Raw genomic sequence first — 20,488 nt, 5'->3', positions numbered from 1 at the left:
TTAATAGAGAATATTCTGGGTGGATTATTTACACGTGGAGGAAATGAATCATTGCAACTTCCATGATTTTCCCTCAGAGAATCAATCACACGGTTGGAAAGAAAACTGATTCAATCAGTAAGAATTATTTTGTTGGAGTTTACTTTTACAATATTCAATTTTATTGAACTGTCCTTCAATCACACTTTAGCTGGAATTTTCAGAGTTTTGCAAATTTGTATTCTACTCATGGGTATTCATATATGTATGTATATAAACTATATGTGTATATAACTACTCTGTGTGTAGTGACTTCATTTGTCTCATGGTCACATAGTAGAATTCAAGCACTTGGCTATAGTAATCTTCAATGAATTTTGTACTTCTTGGACAAGCAAAATGCAAGGTGGGCAGGTAGTGTGTTATGTAATATGGGATGTCATAAATACTTCGTCTGTAATCGTAAAAAAGCATTTAACAAACATTTTATACTATATCTAAATGAGTTTTACTTTTTTCTGTTCATTATTGGTGCAGGATAATTTATGATATGATATTTTTCTGTCAAACATAAAATGCACTGTGTAAGATAAGTCTATTGACATTACACAGACTATGTAAATCAATCATTTTTATCAGATGTGCTTTGAGGAAGATATAATACCTTTTAAGTGATGTTGTTTGAAAAGCTTGTGTTTAAATAGTCTGCTCTTAATATAATTATCTGTTGTGCTGAAGTCAAACAAATTATTGATGTTATTTTTTTTTCAGTTGTAAGGAAAAAGAAACGGAAAATGGTAAAAGAATTTTCAAGAAACAAAATAAGTTTTACAACCTCCACCAACTGGCACCATAGCATCATTTTGGTTTTCAGCATCAAAAGAAAATCCACGAACTCCATAGCGCATTCCTAATACGTAAAAGGATGATACAACTGAAAGAAAGATGAAATAATACACAATCAGTAAATCAGATTGTGTGTTAATTAATATCCAGCCCCTAACTGAGAACTTCAGTTTTGTCATGGTTTACCTTTTACTTGTTTCGGTCTTTAGACTGTGGACATACTGGGGCACAACCATGAAGAATTTTAATTGAATGAATCATTTCCAGCATTTATATTTCTTTTAAGCTTGATACTTATTCTATCAGTCTCTTTTGCCAAACTGCTAAGTTATGGAAATGTAAACACACCAATATCAGTTGTTAATGTGTGTGTGTGTGTGTGTGTGTGTATATATATATATATATATATATATATATATATATATATATATATATATATATATACATATATATACATATTGTCACCTGACTGGCTCCCTGTGCTGGTGGCACGTAAAAAGTACCCACTACACTCTTGGAGTGGTTGGCGTTAGGAAGGGCATCCAGCTGTAGAAACTTTGCCAGATCAGATTGGAGCCTGGTGCAGCCTCCTGGCTCACCAGTCCTCAGTCAAACTGTCCAACCCATGCCAGCATGGAAAGCAGACATGAAACGATGATGATGATGATGATGATGATATATATATATATATATATATATATATATATATATATATATAAATGAGTAACAGTAGACGTACTGGTGCCAATCCATTATGGCAGTTTCTGACAACTCCTTTAATTGATTAATGAAAATATTACCTCATTGTAAAGAAACCGGTGGGGGGTGAAGTGGAGGGGGTGAAGCGGGGGCGGGGGTGAAGTGGGGGGATGAAATGGGGGTGGGGATGAAGTGGAGGTGGTGGTGAAGTGGGGGTGGAGTGAAAATAAAAAGAAATTACAGTTGTTTCTTACTTGTGCATTGATTGTTTGAATTCAGCTTGAAGCCTATTGCACAGTCACATTTGTGGGTATTAGTTCCTGTTGGCAAACACAGTTGTTCGCAGTTGCCATAGTTACTGTCTGCACAGTTTGTTGTTTGAGCTGCAATAAAAAAAAATGTATATAATAGTTTAGAGAATATCTGTTAAAGCTTGCTATGATTTGGTTAAAGGAAATTTTGCTGTAAACATTTTTGTTGTAAGAAAATTCACCTGAAGAAAATTTCATTTTAAAGGACCTCATCATATTTCTTTTATGATTTATGTTGAATAAAGACTTGCTTAATTAATGCTTTTATAAAAATCTTTTTTATTTTAAAAATTGCTGATATAACACACTTTTCTTTTGTCTTGCAAGTATTTGGTGACCCTGTCCTAACATTGGGCTACAACAAATAGCCTTAGATGCCAAGAACCCTCCTATTGGGCAACAAGTAACCTTAGATACCAAGAACCCTACTAAGTATCCTAGCTGTCCCTAATAACATTGTTCTCTGGAGCTGTACTAAATTGGGTTTTGTGCCTATTTCCTCTAGCCATCTGTTCAGATCTTTAGGGATAGTTCCCAATGCACTTATAACTATTGGGATACATTTTACTTTCACTTTCCATTGTCTCTGTAATTCAAGAGCTACATCCTGGTACTTTGTTATTTTTTTCTATACTTCTCAAGTTAATGTTTTCATTATTATTGTGTGAGAGAGCAGCGCATGCCATCAATAACACTGGGGTACAACTATACGAAGCCCATTATACCCATCATGACTACCTGTCTGATAAGGGTACACCAGGCACATGCATCACAACCATATGTGTGTGACATGGTGATCCCATACCAATATTAACAGCACACGACCTTGCAGGTGGAGCCCAGTTAGAATTTTCTTCAGGTCGAGTATCCCATCTCACTCAAGAGGTCAAGAAGTCAAATGGTCAAGAGGTCCCATGTTTCCAGAGCTGAATTATTCAAATCCCAAAGAATTCCTCTCAACACATGGCTATGATCAGTGGTGGACTGGGTCTAAATAAATATTGGTTGCCAGGAGACTAAGGGGACCACCCACAATTAGAATGCTATCATTTCTTACTTTAAAAAAAAAATTTTTTTTAAGAGTATTCTTTTCAACTGTCTACAAACACAGCCAGGCTAAAATAATTAATGCATTCTTCCAGGAACGAATAAAAAAATTTCAAACTTGAGGGGATGGGCCCTTAGATACTAACATGGGTCCCCATATATGGATTCTAATGGCTCAGGGGCCCATTTGCCATCGGGGAAGCTAGCAACATGGCCAGTCCACCACTGGCTATGATGCTCTCTCACTACTTCTACTCATGATTAGAGATGCACTTATCATCAGCCACCAAAGGACATGCTCAGCTGGTTAAGGTCAAACAACTGACAAGCAAATCTGTGGTATTCAGCTGAATATTTGCTGTATTTTATATCCAGACAAAACAATGTATATGATAACACTTCCATTCAGTTAAGATCAGAAGCCATGAGAGCCACTGCCCGGTACTGCACCAGGGCATTATTATTATTATTATTATTATTATTATTATTATTATTATTATTATTATTATTATTATTATTTTATGTTTGACTTTTGTTTTGCATTTGTACAAGTTGGGTCCAAGTCTCACCCAGAGACCTCAAGAGACAAGTCAGAAGTTCATGTAGGTGTTATGCCTAGGGTACCATATATTTGGATTTGTACAGTTTTGTTCAAGTGAATATTTAAGAAACCATAAGAAAATTATGTGTTTGCTTTAAAATTTGAGATCACATATTATTTTACGTAGGATTATTATTATTATTATTATTATTATTATTATTGAGTGAGAGAGCAGTGCATGCCATCAAAGTGACACTGGGGTAAAATATACAAAGCCCAATATACCCATCATGACTACCCGTCTATTATCATTATTATTATTATTATTATCATTATTATTATTATTATTATTAAGGCTCTGAGTTGGTAGAATTGTTAGCATGTTGAGCAAAATTCTAAGCAATATTTCTTCCATCTTTATGTTCTGAGCTTAATTTCCTCCAAGGTTGACTTTGCCCTTCATTCTTTCAGGCTTGATAAAATAAGCATCGTTTGAGCACTGGGGGTTGATGTAATTGAAGAGTTCTTTCCAAGGCCTTGAAGTAAATCATTAGAAATTCTAGTTAGCCCTTCCTTTCCCAGAACATTGGCCTTCTCAAATGCCCTCCCATCTTATATCTTTTCCGATAGGGGTTGACTAACAGAAGTCTTAGAGGAAAATTAATGGCATCAATATCACTGGTCTTGGAGGATCTCCAGAAGTGACAGACACCTCTTCTAGATTCAACAGATAATACATATATGTATGTGTGTATGTGTGTGAGACATGTCTTTATGGTTGGTAATTTCACTTTGCAACCATGTGGTTTTCAGCAGTGGGGTTGATGTAATTGACTAGTTCTTTCTCCAAAATTTCAGGCCTTGTGCCTAGAGTAGAAAGAATTAGTATTGATATTATTACTATCTTCTTAAATGAAAAGATGAAGAATGAAAAGGAAAGCAAAATGACTATAAAAATGAAGGGACTTCTCCACTTACGATATTTGTTCCAGTTATAGACCACTCTTAAGGTTCCTAGATGAGCAACATTAGTTTTCATTGTAGAGCTGCCATAATTTAATGCTGACAAAGCCACATAACTCAATGTTTCCATATCTTTCTGACAATAATAAAGATATCCTTTATACACAGCAATACCAGTTACAAAGTTAAGGCCATTCAGTATCACTTCACGTTCACTTCTCAGGATGTTGTATTTTTCTATCTGCAGGGAAATATATAAAAACAACAAATTTCAACAAACTTGATAAATATCAAAATTTCAGTAATTTTTCATTTCATACTCATATTTCTTCATCTTCTTTCCAGCTAGTACTACTCATCCACTACTTTCCAGCTAGTACTACTCATCCAGTACTTTCCAGCTAGTACTACTCATCCACTACTTTCCAGCTAGTACTACGCATCCAGTACTTTCCAGCTAGTACTACACATCCAGTACTTTCCAGCTAGTACTACTCATCCACTACTTTCCAGCTAGTACTACTCATCCACTACTTTCCAGCTAGTACTACGCATCCACTACTTTCCAGCTAGTACTACTCATCCAGTACTTTCCAGCTAGTACTACTCATCCACTACTTTCCAGCTAGTACTACTCATCCAGTACATTCCAGCTAGTACTACTCATCCACTACTTTCCAGCTAGTACTACTCATCCACTACTTTCCAGCTAGTACTACTCATCCAGTACTTTCCAGCTAGTACTACTCATCCACTACTTTCCAGCTAGTACTACTCATCCAGTACATTCCAGCTAGTACTACTCATCCACTACTTTCCAGCTAGTACTACTCATCCAGTACATTCCAGCTAGTACTACTCATCCACTACTTTCCAGCTAGTACTACTCATCCACTACTTTACAGCTAGTACTACTCATCCACTACTTTCCAGCTAGTACTACTCATCCACTACTTTCCAGCTAGTACTACTCATCTACTACTTTCCAGCTAGTACTACTCATCTACTACTTTCCAGCTAGTACTACTCATCCAGTACTTTGCAGCTAGTACTACTCATCCACTACTTTCCAGCTAGTACTACTCATCCACTACTTTCCAGCCAGTACTACTCATCCACTACTTTCAGGCTAGTACTATTCATCCACTACTTTCCAGCTAGTACTACTCATCCAGTACTTTCCAGCTAGTACTACTCATCCACTACTTTCCAGTTAGTACTACTCATCCAGTACATTCCAGCTAGTACTACTCATCCACTACATTCCAGCTAGTACTACTCATCCAGTACTTTCCAGCTAGTACTACTCATCCACTACTTTCCAGCTAGTACTACTCATCCACTACTTTCCAGCTAGTACTACTCATCCACTACTTTCCAGCTAGTACTACTCATCCACTACTTTCCAGCTAGTACTACTCATCCACTACTTTCCAGTTATTACTACTCATCCACTACTTTCCAGCTAGTAATACTCATCCACTACTTTCCAGCTAGTACTACTCATCCACTACTTTCCAGCTAGTACTACTCATCCACTACTTTCCAGCTAGTACTACTCATCCACTACTTTCCAGTTAGTACTACTCATCCACTACTTTCCAGTTAGTACTACTCATCCACTACTTTCCAGCTAGTACTACTCATCCACTACTTTCCAGTTAGTACTACTCATCCACTACTTTCCAGCTAGTACTACTCATCCACTACTTTCCAGCTAGTACTACTCATCCACTACTTTCCAGCTAGTACTACTCATCCACTACTTTCCAGCTAGTACTACTCATCCAGTACTTTCCAGCAAGTACTACTCATCCACTACTTTCCAGCTAGTACTACTCATGCAGTACTTTCCAGCTAGTACTACTCATCCACTACTTTCCAGCTAGTACTACTCATCCACTACTTTCCAGTAAGTAGTACTCATCCAGTACTTTCCAGCTGGTACTACTCATCCAGTACTTTCCAGCTAGTACTCCTCATCCAGTACTTTCCAGCTAGTACTACTCATCCAGTACTTTCCAGCTAGTACTACTCATCCACTACTTTCCAGCTAGTACTACTCATCTACTACTTTCCAGCTAGTACTACTCATCCAGTACTTTCCAGCTAGTACTACTCATCCACTACTTTCCAGCTAGTACTACTCATCCACTACTTTCCAGCTAGTACTACTCATCCACTACTTTCCAGCTAGTACTACTCATCCACTACTTTCCAGCTAGTACTACTCATCCACTACTTTCCAGCTAGTACTACTCATCCACTACTTTCCAGCTAGTACTACTCATCCACTACTTTCCAGCTAGTACTACTCATCCACTACTTTCCAGCTAGTACTACTCATCCACTACTTTCCAGCTAGTACTACTCATCCAGTACTTTCCAGCTAGTACTACTCATCCACTACTTTCCAGCTAGTACTACTCATCTACTACATTCCAGCTAGTACTACTCATCCAGTACTTTCCAGCTAGTACTATTCATCCACTACTTTCCAGCTAGTACTACTCATCCACTACTTTCCAGCTAGTACTACTCATCCAGTACTTTCCAGCTAGTACTACTCATCCACTACTTTCCAGCTAGTACTACTCATCCACTACTTTCCAGCTAGTACTACTCATCCATTACTTTCCAGCTAGTACTACTCATCCAGTACATTCTAGCTAGTACTACTCATCTACTACTTTCCAGCTAGTACTACTCATCTACTACTTTCCAGCTAGTACTACTCATCCAGTACTTTCCAGCTAGTACTACTCATCCACTACTTTCCAGCTAGTACTACTCATCCACTACTTTCCAGCCAGTACTACTCATCCACTACTTTCAGGCTAGTACTATTCATCCACTACTTTCCAGCTAGTACTACTCATCCAGTACTTTCCAGCTAGTACTACTCATCCACTACTTTCCAGCTAGTACTACTCATCCAGTACATTCCAGCTAGTACTACTCATCCACTACTTTCCAGCTAGTACTACTCATCCACTACTTTCCAGCTAGTACTACTCATCCAGTACTTTCCAGCTAGTACAACTCCTCCACTACTTTCCAGCTAGTACTACTCATCCAGTACTTTCCAGCTAGTACTACTCATCCACTACTTTCCAGTTAGTACTACTCATCCACTACTTTCCAGCTAGTACTACTCATCCACTACTTTCCAGCTAGTACTACTCATCCACTACTTTCCAGCTAGTACTACTCATCCACTACTTTCCAGCTAGTACTACTCATCCACTACTTTCCAGCTAGTACTACTCATCCACTACTTTCCAGCTAGTACTACTCATCCACTACTTTCCAGCCAGTACTACTCATCCACTACTTTCAGCCTAGTACTATTCATCCACTACTTTCCAGCTAGTACTACTCATCCAGTACTTTCCAGCTAGTACTACTCATCCACTACTTTCCAGCTAGTACTACTCTTCCAGTACATTCCAGCTAGTACTACTCATCCACTACTTTCCAGCTAGTACTACTCATCCAGTACTTTCCAGCTAGTACTACTCATCCAGTACTTTCCAGCTAGTACTACTCATCCACTACTTTCCAGCTAGTACTACTCATCCAGTACTTTCCAGCTAGTACTACTCATCCACTACTTTCCAGTTAGTACTACTCATCCACTACTTTCCAGGTAGTACTACTCATCCAGTACTTTCCAGCTAGTACTACTCATCCACTACTTTCCAGTTAGTACTACTCATCCACTACTTTCCAGGTAGTACTACTCATCCACTACTTTCCAGTTAGTACTACTCATCCACTACTTTCCAGCTAGTACTACTCATCCACTACTTTCCAGCTAGTACTACTCATCCACTACTTTCCAGCTAGTACTACTCATCCACTACTTTCCAGCTAGTACTACTCATCCACTACTTTCCAGTTAGTACTACTCATCCACTACTTTCCAGCTAGTACTACTCATCCACTACTTTCCAGCTAGTAATACTCATCCACTACTTTATAGTTAGTACTACTCATCCACTACTTTCCAGCTAGTACTACTCATCCACTACTTTCCAGCTAGTACTACTCATCCAGTACTTTCCAGCTAGTACTACTCATCCACTACTTTCCAGCTAGTAGTACTCATCCAGTACTTTCCAGCTAGTACTACTCATCCAGTACTTTCCAGCTAGTACTACTCATCCACTACTTTCCAGTTAGTAGTACTCATCCAGTACTTTCCAGCTAGTACTACTCATCCAGTACTTTCCAGCTAGTACTACTCATCCAGTACTTTCCAGCTAGTACTACTCATCCACTACTTTCCAGCTAGTACTACTCATCCACTACTTTCCAGCTAGTACTACTCATCTACTACTTTCCAGCTAGTACTACTCATCTACTACTTTCCAGCTAGTACTACTCATCCAGTACTTTCCAGCTAGTACTACTCATCCACTACTTTCCAGCTAGTACTACTCATCCACTACTTTCAAGTTAGTAGCACTCATCCAGTACTTTCCAGCTAGTACTACTCATCCAGTACTTTCCATCTAGTACTACTCATCCACTACTTTCCAGTTATTACTACTCATCCAGTACTTTCCAGCTAGTACTACTCATCCAGTACTTTCCAGCTAGTACTACTCATCCAGTACTTTCCAGCTAGTACTACTCATCCACTACTTTCCAGCTAGTACTACTCATCCAGTACTTTCCAGCTAGTACTACTCATCCAGTACTTTCCAGCTAGTACTACTCATCCACTACTTTCCAGCTAGTACTACTCATCCACTACTTTCCAGCTAGTACTACTCATCCACTACTTTCCAGCTAGTACTACTCATCCACTACTTTCCAGCTAGTACTACTCATCCACTACTTTCCAGCTAGTACTACTCATCCACTACTTTCCAGCTAGTACTACTCATCCACTACTTTCCAGCTAGTACTACTCATCCACTACTTTCCAGCTAGTACTACTCATCCACTACTTTCCAGCTAGTACTACTCATCCAGTACTTTCCAACTAGTACTACTCATCCACTACTTTCCAGCTAGTACTATTCATCCACTACTTTCCAGCTAGTACTACTCATCCACTACTTTCCAGTTAGTACTACTCATCCACTACTTTCGAGCTAGTACTACTCATCCACTACTTTCCAGCTAGTACTACTCATCCACTACTTTCCAGCTAGTACTACTCATCCAGTACTTTCCAGCTAGTACTACTCATCTACTACTTTCCAGTTAGTACTACTCATCCACTACTTTCCAGCTTGTACTACTCATCCACTACTTTCCAGCTAGTACTACTCATCCACTACTTTCCAGCTAGTACTACTCATCCACTACTTTCCAGCTAGTACTACTCATCCACTACTTTCCAGCTAGTACTACTCATCCACTACTTTCGAGCTAGTACTACTCATCCACTACTTTCCAGCTAGTACTACTCATCCACTACTTTCCAGCTAGTACTACTCATCCACTACTTTCCAGCTAGTACTACTCATCTACTACTTTCCAGTTAGTACTATTCATCCACTACTTTCCAGCTAGTACTACTCATCCACTACTTTCCAGCTAGTACTACTCATCCACTACTTTCCAGCTAGTACTACTCATCCAGTAATTTCCAGCTAGTACTACTCATCTACTACTTTCCAGCTAGTACTACTCATCCAGTACTTTCCAGCTAGTACTACTCATCCACTACTTTCCAGTTAGTAGTACTCATCCAGTACTTTCCAGCTGGTACTACTCATCCACTACTTTCCAGCTAGTACTCCTCATCCAGTACTTTCCAGCTAGTACTACTCATCCAGTACTTTCCAGCTAGTACTACTCATCCACTACTTTCCAGCTAGTACTACTCATCTACTACTTTCCAGCTAGTACTACTCATCCAGTACTTTCCAGCTAGTACTACTCATCCACTACTTTCCAGCTAGTACTACTCATCCACTACTTTCCAGCTAGTACTACTCATCCACTACTTTCCAGCTAGTACTACTCATCCAGTACTTTCCAGCTAGTACTACACATCTACTACATTCCAGTTAGGACTACTCATCCACTACTGTCCAGCTAGTACTACTCATCCACTACTTTCCAGCTAGTACTACTCATCCACTACTTTCCAGCTAGTACTACTCATCCACTACTTTCCAGCTAGTACTACTCATCCACTACTTTCCAGCTAGTACTACTCATCCACTACTTTCCAGCTAGTACTACTCATCCACTACTTTCCAGCTAGTACTACTCATCCACTACTTTCCAGCTAGTACTACTCATCCACTACTTTCCAGCTAGTACTACTCATCCACTACTTTCCAGTTAGTACTACTCATCCACTACTTTCCAGCTAGTACTACTCATCCACTACTTTCCAGCTAGTACTACTCATCCACTACTTTCCAGCTAGTACTACTCATCCAGTACTTTCCAGCTAGTACTACTCATCCACTACTTTCCAGCTAGTACTACTCATCCACTACTTTCCAGCTAGTACTACTCATCCACTACTTTCCAGCTAGTACTACTCATCCACTACTTTCCAGCTAGTACTACTCATCCACTACTTTCCAGCTAGTACTACTCATCCACTACTTTCCAGCTAGTACTACTCATCCACTACTTTCCAGCTAGTACTACTCATCCACTACTTTCCAGCTAGTACTACTCATCCAGTACTTTCCAGCTAGTACTACTCATCCACTACTTTCCAGCTAGTACTACTCATCTACTACATTCCAGCTAGTACTACTCATCCAGTACTTTCCAGCTAGTACTATTCATCCACTACTTTCCAGCTAGTACTACTCATCCACTACTTTCCAGCTAGTACTACTCATCCAGTACTTTCCAGCTAGTACTACTCATCCACTACTTTCCAGCTAGTACTACTCATCCACTACTTTCCAGCTAGTACTACTCATCCATTACTTTCCAGCTAGTACTACTCATCCAGTACATTCTAGCTAGTACTACTCATCTACTACTTTCCAGCTAGTACTACTCATCTACTACTTTCCAGCTAGTACTACTCATCCAGTACTTTCCAGCTAGTACTACTCATCCACTACTTTCCAGCTAGTACTACTCATCCACTACTTTCCAGCCAGTACTACTCATCCACTACTTTCAGGCTAGTACTATTCATCCACTACTTTCCAGCTAGTACTACTCATCCAGTACTTTCCAGCTAGTACTACTCATCCACTACTTTCCAGCTAGTACTACTCGTCCAGTACATTCCAGCTAGTACTACTCATCCACTACTTTCCAGCTAGTACTACTCATCCACTACTTTCCAGCTAGTACTACTCATCCAGTACTTTCCAGCTAGTACAACTCCTCCACTACTTTCCAGCTAGTACTACTCATCCAGTACTTTCCAGCTAGTACTACTCATCCACTACTTTCCAGTTAGTACTACTCATCCACTACTTTCCAGCTAGTACTACTCATCCACTACTTTCCAGCTAGTACTACTCATCCACTACTTTCCAGCTAGTACTACTCATCCACTACTTTCCAGCTAGTACTACTCATCCACTACTTTCCAGCTAGTACTACTCATCCACTACTTTCCAGCTAGTACTACTCATCCACTACTTTCCAGCCAGTACTACTCATCCACTACTTTCAGCCTAGTACTATTCATCCACTACTTTCCAGCTAGTACTACTCATCCAGTACTTTCCAGCTAGTACTACTCATCCACTACTTTCCAGCTAGTACTACTCTTCCAGTACATTCCAGCTAGTACTACTCATCCACTACTTTCCAGCTAGTACTACTCATCCAGTACTTTCCAGCTAGTACTACTCATCCAGTACTTTCCAGCTAGTACTACTCATCCACTACTTTCCAGCTAGTACTACTCATCCAGTACTTTCCAGCTAGTACTACTCATCCACTACTTTCCAGTTAGTACTACTCATCCACTACTTTCCAGGTAGTACTACTCATCCAGTACTTTCCAGCTAGTACTACTCATCCACTACTTTCCAGTTAGTACTACTCATCCACTACTTTCCAGGTAGTACTACTCATCCACTACTTTCCAGTTAGTACTACTCATCCACTACTTTCCAGCTAGTACTACTCATCCACTACTTTCCAGCTAGTACTACTCATCCACTACTTTCCAGCTAGTACTACTCATCCACTACTTTCCAGCTAGTACTACTCATCCACTACTTTCCAGTTAGTACTACTCATCCACTACTTTCCAGCTAGTACTACTCATCCACTACTTTCCAGCTAGTAATACTCATCCACTACTTTCCAGTTAGTACTACTCATCCACTACTTTCCAGCTAGTACTACTCATCCACTACTTTCCAGCTAGTACTACTCATCCAGTACCTTCCAGCTAGTACTACTCATCCACTACTTTCCAGCTAGTAGTACTCATCCAGTACTTTCCAGCTAGTACTACTCATCCAGTACTTTCCAGCTAGTACTACTCATCCACTACTTTCCAGTTAGTAGTACTCATCCAGTACTTTCCAGCTAGTACTACTCATCCAGTACTTTCCAGCTAGTACTACTCATCCAGTACTTTCCAGCTAGTACTACTCATCCACTACTTTCCAGCTAGTACTACTCATCCACTACTTTCCAGCTAGTACTACTCATCTACTACTTTCCAGCTAGTACTACTCATCTACTACTTTCCAGCTAGTACTACTCATCCAGTACTTTCCAGCTAGTACTACTCATCCACTACTTTCCAGCTAGTACTACTCATCCACTACTTTCAAGTTAGTAGCACTCATCCAGTACTTTCCAGCTAGTACTACTCATCCAGTACTTTCCATCTAGTACTACTCATCCACTACTTTCCAGTTATTACTACTCATCCAGTACTTTCCAGCTAGTACTACTCATCCAGTACTTTCCAGCTAGTACTACTCATCCAGTACTTTCCAGCTAGTACTACTCATCCACTACTTTCCAGCTAGTACTACTCATCCAGTACTTTCCAGCTAGTACTACTCATCCAGTACTTTCCAGCTAGTACTACTCATCCACTACTTTCCAGCTAGTACTACTCATCCACTACTTTCCAGCTAGTACTACTCATCCACTACTTTCCAGCTAGTACTACTCATCCACTACTTTCCAGCTAGTACTACTCATCCACTACTTTCCAGCTAGTACTACTCATCCACTACTTTCCAGCTAGTACTACTCATCCACTACTTTCCAGCTAGTACTACTCATCCACTACTTTCCAGCTAGTACTACTCATCCACTACTTTCCAGCTAGTACTACTCATCCAGTACTTTCCAGCTAGTACTACTCATCCACTACTTTCCAGCTAGTACTACTCATCCACTACTTTCCAGCTAGTACTACTCATCCACTACTTTCCAGTTAGTACTACTCATCCACTACTTTCGAGCTAGTACTACTCATCCACTACTTTCCAGCTAGTACTACTCATCCACTACTTTCCAGCTAGTACTACTCATCCAGTACTTTCCAGCTAGTACTACTCATCTACTACTTTCCAGTTAGTACTACTCATCCACTACTTTCCAGCTTGTACTACTCATCCACTACTTTCCAGCTAGTACTACTCATCCACTACTTTCCAGCTAGTACTACTCATCCACTACTTTCCAGCTAGTACTACTCATCCACTACTTTCCAGCTAGTACTACTCATCCACTACTTTCCAGCTAGTACTACTCATCCACTACTTTCCAGCTAGTACTACTGATCCACTACTTTCCAGTTAGTACTACTCATCCACTACTTTCGAGCTAGTACTACTCATCCACTACTTTCCAGCTAGTACTACTCATCCACTACTTTCCAGCTAGTACTACTCATCCAGTACTTTCCAGCTAGTACTACTCATCTACTACTTTCCAGTTAGTACTATTCATCCACTACTTTCCAGCTAGTACTACTCATCCACTACTTTCCAGCTAGTACTACTCATCCACTACTTTCCAGCTAGTACTACTCATCCACTACTTTCCAGCTAGTACTACTCATCCACTACTTTCCAGCTAGTACTACTCATCCACTACTTTCCAGCTAGTACTACTCATCCACTACTTTCCAGCTAGTACTACTCATCCACTACTTTCCAGCTAGTACTACTCATCCACTACTTTCCAGCTAGTACTACTCATCCAGTACTTTCCAGCTAGTACTACTCATCCACTACTTTCCAGCTAGTACTACTCATCTACTACATTCCAGCTAGTACTACTCATCCAGTACTTTCCAGCTAGTACTATTCATCCACTACTTTCCAGCTAGTACTACTCATCCACTACTTTCCAGCTAGTACTACTCATCCAGTACTTTCCAGCTAGTACTACTCATCCACTACTTTCCAGCTAGTACTACTCATCCACTACTTTCCAGCTAGTACTACTCATCCATTACTTTCCAGCTAGTACTACTCATCCAGTACATTCTAGCTAGTACTACTCATCTACTACTTTCCAGCTAGTACTACTCATCTACTACTTTCCAGCTAGTACTACTCATCCAGTACTTTCCAGCTAGTACTACTCATCCACTACTTTCCAGCTAGTACTACTCATCCACTACTTTCCAGCCAGTACTACTCATCCACTACTTTCAGGCTAGTACTATTCATCCACTACTTTCCAGCTAGTACTACTCATCCAGTACTTTCCAGCTAGTACTACTCATCCACTACTTTCCAGCTAGTACTACTCATCCAGTACATTCCAGCTAGTACTACTCATCCACTACTTTCCAGCTAGTACTACTCATCCACTACTTTCCAGCTAGTACTACTCATCCAGTACTTTCCAGCTAGTACAACTCCTCCACTACTTTCCAGCTAGTACTACTCATCCAGTACTTTCCAGCTAGTACTACTCATCCACTACTTTCCAGTTAGTACTACTCATCCACTACTTTCCAGCTAGTACTACTCATCCACTACTTTCCAGCTAGTACTACTCATCCACTACTTTCCAGCTAGTACTACTCATCCACTACTTTCCAGCTAGTACTACTCATCCACTACTTTCCAGCTAGTACTACTCATCCACTACTTTCCAGCTAGTACTACTCATCCACTACTTTCCAGCCAGTACTACTCATCCACTACTTTCAGCCTAGTACTATTCATCCACTACTTTCCAGCTAGTACTACTCATCCAGTACTTTCCAGCTAGTACTACTCATCCACTACTTTCCAGCTAGTACTACTCTTCCAGTACATTCCAGCTAGTACTACTCATCCACTACTTTCCAGCTAGTACTACTCATCCAGTACTTTCCAGCTAGTACTACTCATCCAGTACTTTCCAGCTAGTACTACTCATCCACTACTTTCCAGCTAGTACTACTCATCCAGTACTTTCCAGCTAGTACTACTCATCCACTACTTTCCAGTTAGTACTACTCATCCACTACTTTCCAGGTAGTACTACTCATCCAGTACTTTCCAGCTAGTACTACTCATCCACTACTTTCCAGTTAGTACTACTCATCCACTACTTTCCAGGTAGTACTACTCATCCACTACTTTCCAGTTAGTACTACTCATCCACTACTTTCCAGCTAGTACTACTCATCCACTACTTTCCAGCTAGTACTACTCATCCACTACTTTCCAGCTAGTACTACTCATCCACTACTTTCCAGCTAGTACTACTCATCCACTACTTTCCAGTTAGTACTACTCATCCAGTACTTTCCAGCTAGTACTACTCATCCACTACTTTCCAGCTAGTAATACTCATCCACTACTTTCCAGTTAGTACTACTCATCCACTACTTTCCAGCTAGTACTACTCATCCACTACTTTCCAGCTAGTACTACTCATCCAGTACTTTCCAGCTAGTACTACTCATCCACTACTTTCCAGCTAGTAGTACTCATCCAGTACTTTCCAGCGAGTACTACTCATCCAGTACTTTCCAGCTAGTACTACTCATCCACTACTTTCCAGTTAGTAGTACTCATCCAGTACTTTCCAGCTAGTACTACTCATCCAGTACTTTCCAGCTAGTACTACTCATCCAGTACTTTCCAGCTAGTACTACTCATCCACTACTTTCCAGCTAGTACTACTCATCCACTACTTTCCAGCTAGTACTACTCATCTACTACTTTCCAGCTAGTACTACTCATCTACTACTTTCCAGCTAGTACTACTCATCCAGTACTTTCCAGCTAGTACTACTCATCCACTACTTTCCAGCTAGTACTACTCATCCACTACTTTCAAGTTAGTAGCACTCATCCAGTACTTTCCAGCTAGTACTACTCATCCAGTACTTTCCATCTAGTACTACTCATCCACTACTTTCCAGTTATTACTACTCATCCAGTACTTTCCAGCTAGTACTACTCATCCAGTACTTTCCAGCTAGTACTACTCATCCAGTACTTTCCAGCTAGTACTACTCATCCACTACTTTCCAGCTAGTACTACTCATCCAGTACTTTCCAGCTAGTACTACTCATCCAGTACTTTCCAGCTAGTACTACTCATCCACTACTTTCCAGCTAGTACTACTCATCCACTACTTTCCAGCTAGTACTACTCATCCACTACTTTCCAGCTAGTACTACTCATCCACTACTTTCCAGCTAGTACTACTCATCCACTACTTTCCAGCTAGTACTACTCATCCACTACTTTCCAGCTAGTACTACTCATCCACTACTTTCCAGCTAGTACTACTCATCCACTACTTTCCAGCTAGTACTACTCATCCACTACTTTCCAGCTAGTACTACTCATCCAGTACTTTCCAGCTAGTACTACTCATCCACTACTTTCCAGCTAGTACTACTCATCCACTACTTTCCAGCTAGTACTACTCATCCACTACTTTCCAGTTAGTACTACTCATCCACTACTTTCGAGCTAGTACTACTCATCCACTACTTTCCAGCTAGTACTACTCATCCACTACTTTCCAGCTAGTACTACTCATCCAGTACTTTCCAGCTAGTACTACTCATCTACTACTTTCCAGTTAGTACTACTCATCCACTACTTTCCAGCTTGTACTACTCATCCACTACTTTCCAGCTAGTACTACTCATCCACTACTTTCCAGCTAGTACTACTCATCCACTACTTTCCAGCTAGTACTACTCATCCACTACTTTCCAGCTAGTACTACTCATCCACTACTTTCCAGCTAGTACTACTCATCCACTACTTTCCAGCTAGTACTACTGATCCACTACTTTCCAGTTAGTACTACTCATCCACTACTTTCGAGCTAGTACTACTCATCCACTACTTTCCAGCTAGTACTACTCATCCACTACTTTCCAGCTAGTACTACTCATCCAGTACTTTCCAGCTAGTACTACTCATCTACTACTTTCCAGTTAGTACTATTCATCCACTACTTTCCAGCTAGTACTACTCATCCACTACTTTCCAGCTAGTACTACTCATCCACTACTTTCCAGCTAGTACTACTCATCCAGTACTTTCCAGCTAGTACTACTCATCTACTACTTTCCAGCTAGTACTACTCATCCAGTACTTTCCAGCTAGTACTACTCATCCACTACTTTCCAGTTAGTAGTACTCATCCAGTACTTTCCAGCTGGTACTACTCATCCACTACTTTCCAGCTAGTACTCCTCATCCAGTACTTTCCAGCTAGTACTACTCATCCAGTACTTTCCAGCTAGTACTACTCATCCACTACTTTCCAGCTAGTACTACTCATCTACTACTTTCCAGCTAGTACTACTCATCCAGTACTTTCCAGCTAGTACTACTCATCCACTACTTTCCAGCTAGTACTACTCATCCACTACTTTCCAGCTAGTACTACTCATCCACTACTTTCCAGCTAGTACTACTCATCCAGTACTTTCCAGCTAGTACTACACATCTACTACATTCCAGTTAGGACTACTCATCCACTACTGTCCAGCTAGTACTACTCATCCACTACTTTCCAGCTAGTACTACTCATCCACTACTTTCCAGCTAGTACTACTCATCCACTACTTTCCAGCTAGTACTACTCATCCACTACTTTCCAGCTAGTACTACTCATCCACTACTTTCCAGCTAGTACTACTCATCCACTACTTTCCAGCTAGTACTACTCATCCACTACTTTCCAGCTAGTACTACTCATCCACTACTTTCCAGCTAGTACTACTCATCCACTACTTTCCAGTTAGTACTACTCATCCACTACTTTCCAGCTAGTACTACTCATCCACTACTTTCCAGCTAGTACTACTCATCCACTACTTTCCAGCTAGTACTACTCATCCAGTACTTTCCAGCTAGTACTACTCATCCACTACTTTCCAGCTAGTACTACTCATCCACTACTTTCCAGCTAGTACTACTCATCCTCTACTTTCCAGCTAGTACTACTCATCCACTACTTTCCAGCTAGTACTACTCATCCACTACTTTCCAGCTAGTACTACTCATCCACTACTTTCCAGCTAGTACTACTCATCCACTACTTTCCAGCTAGTACTACTCATCCAGTACTTTCCATCTAGTACTACTCATCCACTACTTTCCAGCTAGTACTACTCATCTGCTACATTCCAGCTAGTACTACTCATCCAGTACTTTCCAGCTAGTACTATTCATCCACTACTTTCCAGCTAGTACTACTCATCCACTACTTTCCAGCTAGTACTACTCATCCAGTACTTTCCAGCTAGTACTACTCATCCACTACTTTCCAGCTAGTACTACTCATCCACTACTTTCCAGCTAGTACTACTCATCCATTACTTTCCAGCTAGTACTACTCATCCAGTACATTCTAGCTAGTACTACTCATCTACTACTTTCCAGCTAGTACTACTCATCTACTACTTTCCAGCTAGTACTACTCATCCAGTACTTTCCAGCTAGTACTACTCATCCACTACTTTCCAGCTAGTACTACTCATCCACTACTTTCCAGCCAGTACTACTCATCCACTACTTTCAGGCTAGTACTATTCATCCACTACTTTCCAGCTAGTACTACTCATCCAGTACTTTCCAGCTAGTACTACTCATCCACTACTTTCCAGCTAGTACTACTCATCCAGTACATTCCAGCTAGTACTACTCATCCACTACTTTCCAGCTAGTACTACTCATCCACTACTTTCCAGCTAGTACTACTCATCCAGTACTTTCCAGCTAGTACAACTCCTCCACTACTTTCCAGCTAGTACTACTCATCCAGTACTTTCCAGCTAGTACTACTCATCCACTACTTTCCAGTTAGTACTACTCATCCACTACTTTCCAGCTAGTACTACTCATCCACTACTTTCCAGCTAGTACTACTCATCCACTACTTTCCAGCTAGTACTACTCATCCACTACTTTCCAGCTAGTACTACTCATCCACTACTTTCCAGCTAGTACTACTCATCCACTACTTTCCAGCTAGTACTACTCATCCACTACTTTCCAGCCAGTACTACTCATCCACTACTTTCAGCCTAGTACTATTCATCCACTACTTTCCAGCTAGTACTACTCATCCAGTACTTTCCAGCTAGTACTACTCATCCACTACTTTCCAGCTAGTACTACTCTTCCAGTACATTCCAGCTAGTACTACTCATCCACTACTTTCCAGCTAGTACTACTCATCCAGTACTTTCCACCTAGTACTACTCATCCAGTACTTTCCAGCTAGTACTACTCATCCACTACTTTCCAGCTAGTACTACTCATCCAGTACTTTCCAGCTAGTACTACTCATCCACTACTTTCCAGTTAGTACTACTCATCCACTACTTTCCAGGTAGTACTACTCATCCAGTACTTTCCAGCTAGTACTACTCATCCACTACTTTCCAGTTAGTACTACTCATCCACTACTTTCCAGGTAGTACTACTCATCCACTACTTTCCAGTTAGTACTACTCATCCACTACTTTCCAGCTAGTACTACTCATCCACTACTTTCCAGCTAGTACTACTCATCCACTACTTTCCAGCTAGTACTACTCATCCACTACTTTCCAGCTAGTACTACTCATCCACTACTTTCCAGTTAGTACTACTCATCCACTACTTTCCAGCTAGTACTACTCATCCACTACTTTCCAGCTAGTAATACTCATCCACTACTTTCCAGTTAGTACTACTCATCCACTAC

At 40.5% G+C, this 20,488-nt stretch overlaps 1 protein-coding gene across 1 annotated transcript in view; it reads right to left on the bottom strand.

Moving 5' to 3' along the window:
• LOC106882178 (low-density lipoprotein receptor-related protein 2-like) overlaps positions 1-20,488 on the bottom strand; it is a 228,340-nt gene that overhangs the window by 89,055 nt on the left and 118,797 nt on the right. Inside the window, exons 34-36 of the mRNA XM_089356330.1 lie at positions 4,402-4,627; positions 1,779-1,907; positions 815-913 (exon numbers count right to left, since the gene is read on the bottom strand). Of these exons, the coding sequence (XP_089212456.1) occupies positions 815-913; positions 1,779-1,907; positions 4,402-4,627 (454 nt within the window). The remainder of the gene's footprint in view (positions 1-814; positions 914-1,778; positions 1,908-4,401; positions 4,628-20,488) is intronic.

The sequence above is a fragment of the Octopus bimaculoides genome, chromosome 8 (genome assembly GCF_046866305.1).
Source record: "Octopus bimaculoides isolate indiv1 chromosome 8, ASM4686630v1, whole genome shotgun sequence".
Classification (NCBI taxonomy): Eukaryota; Metazoa; Mollusca; class Cephalopoda; order Octopoda; family Octopodidae; genus Octopus; species Octopus bimaculoides.
Note: the sequence above shows the minus strand (reverse complement) of the source record. Positions and strands in the feature narration are given on the sequence as shown.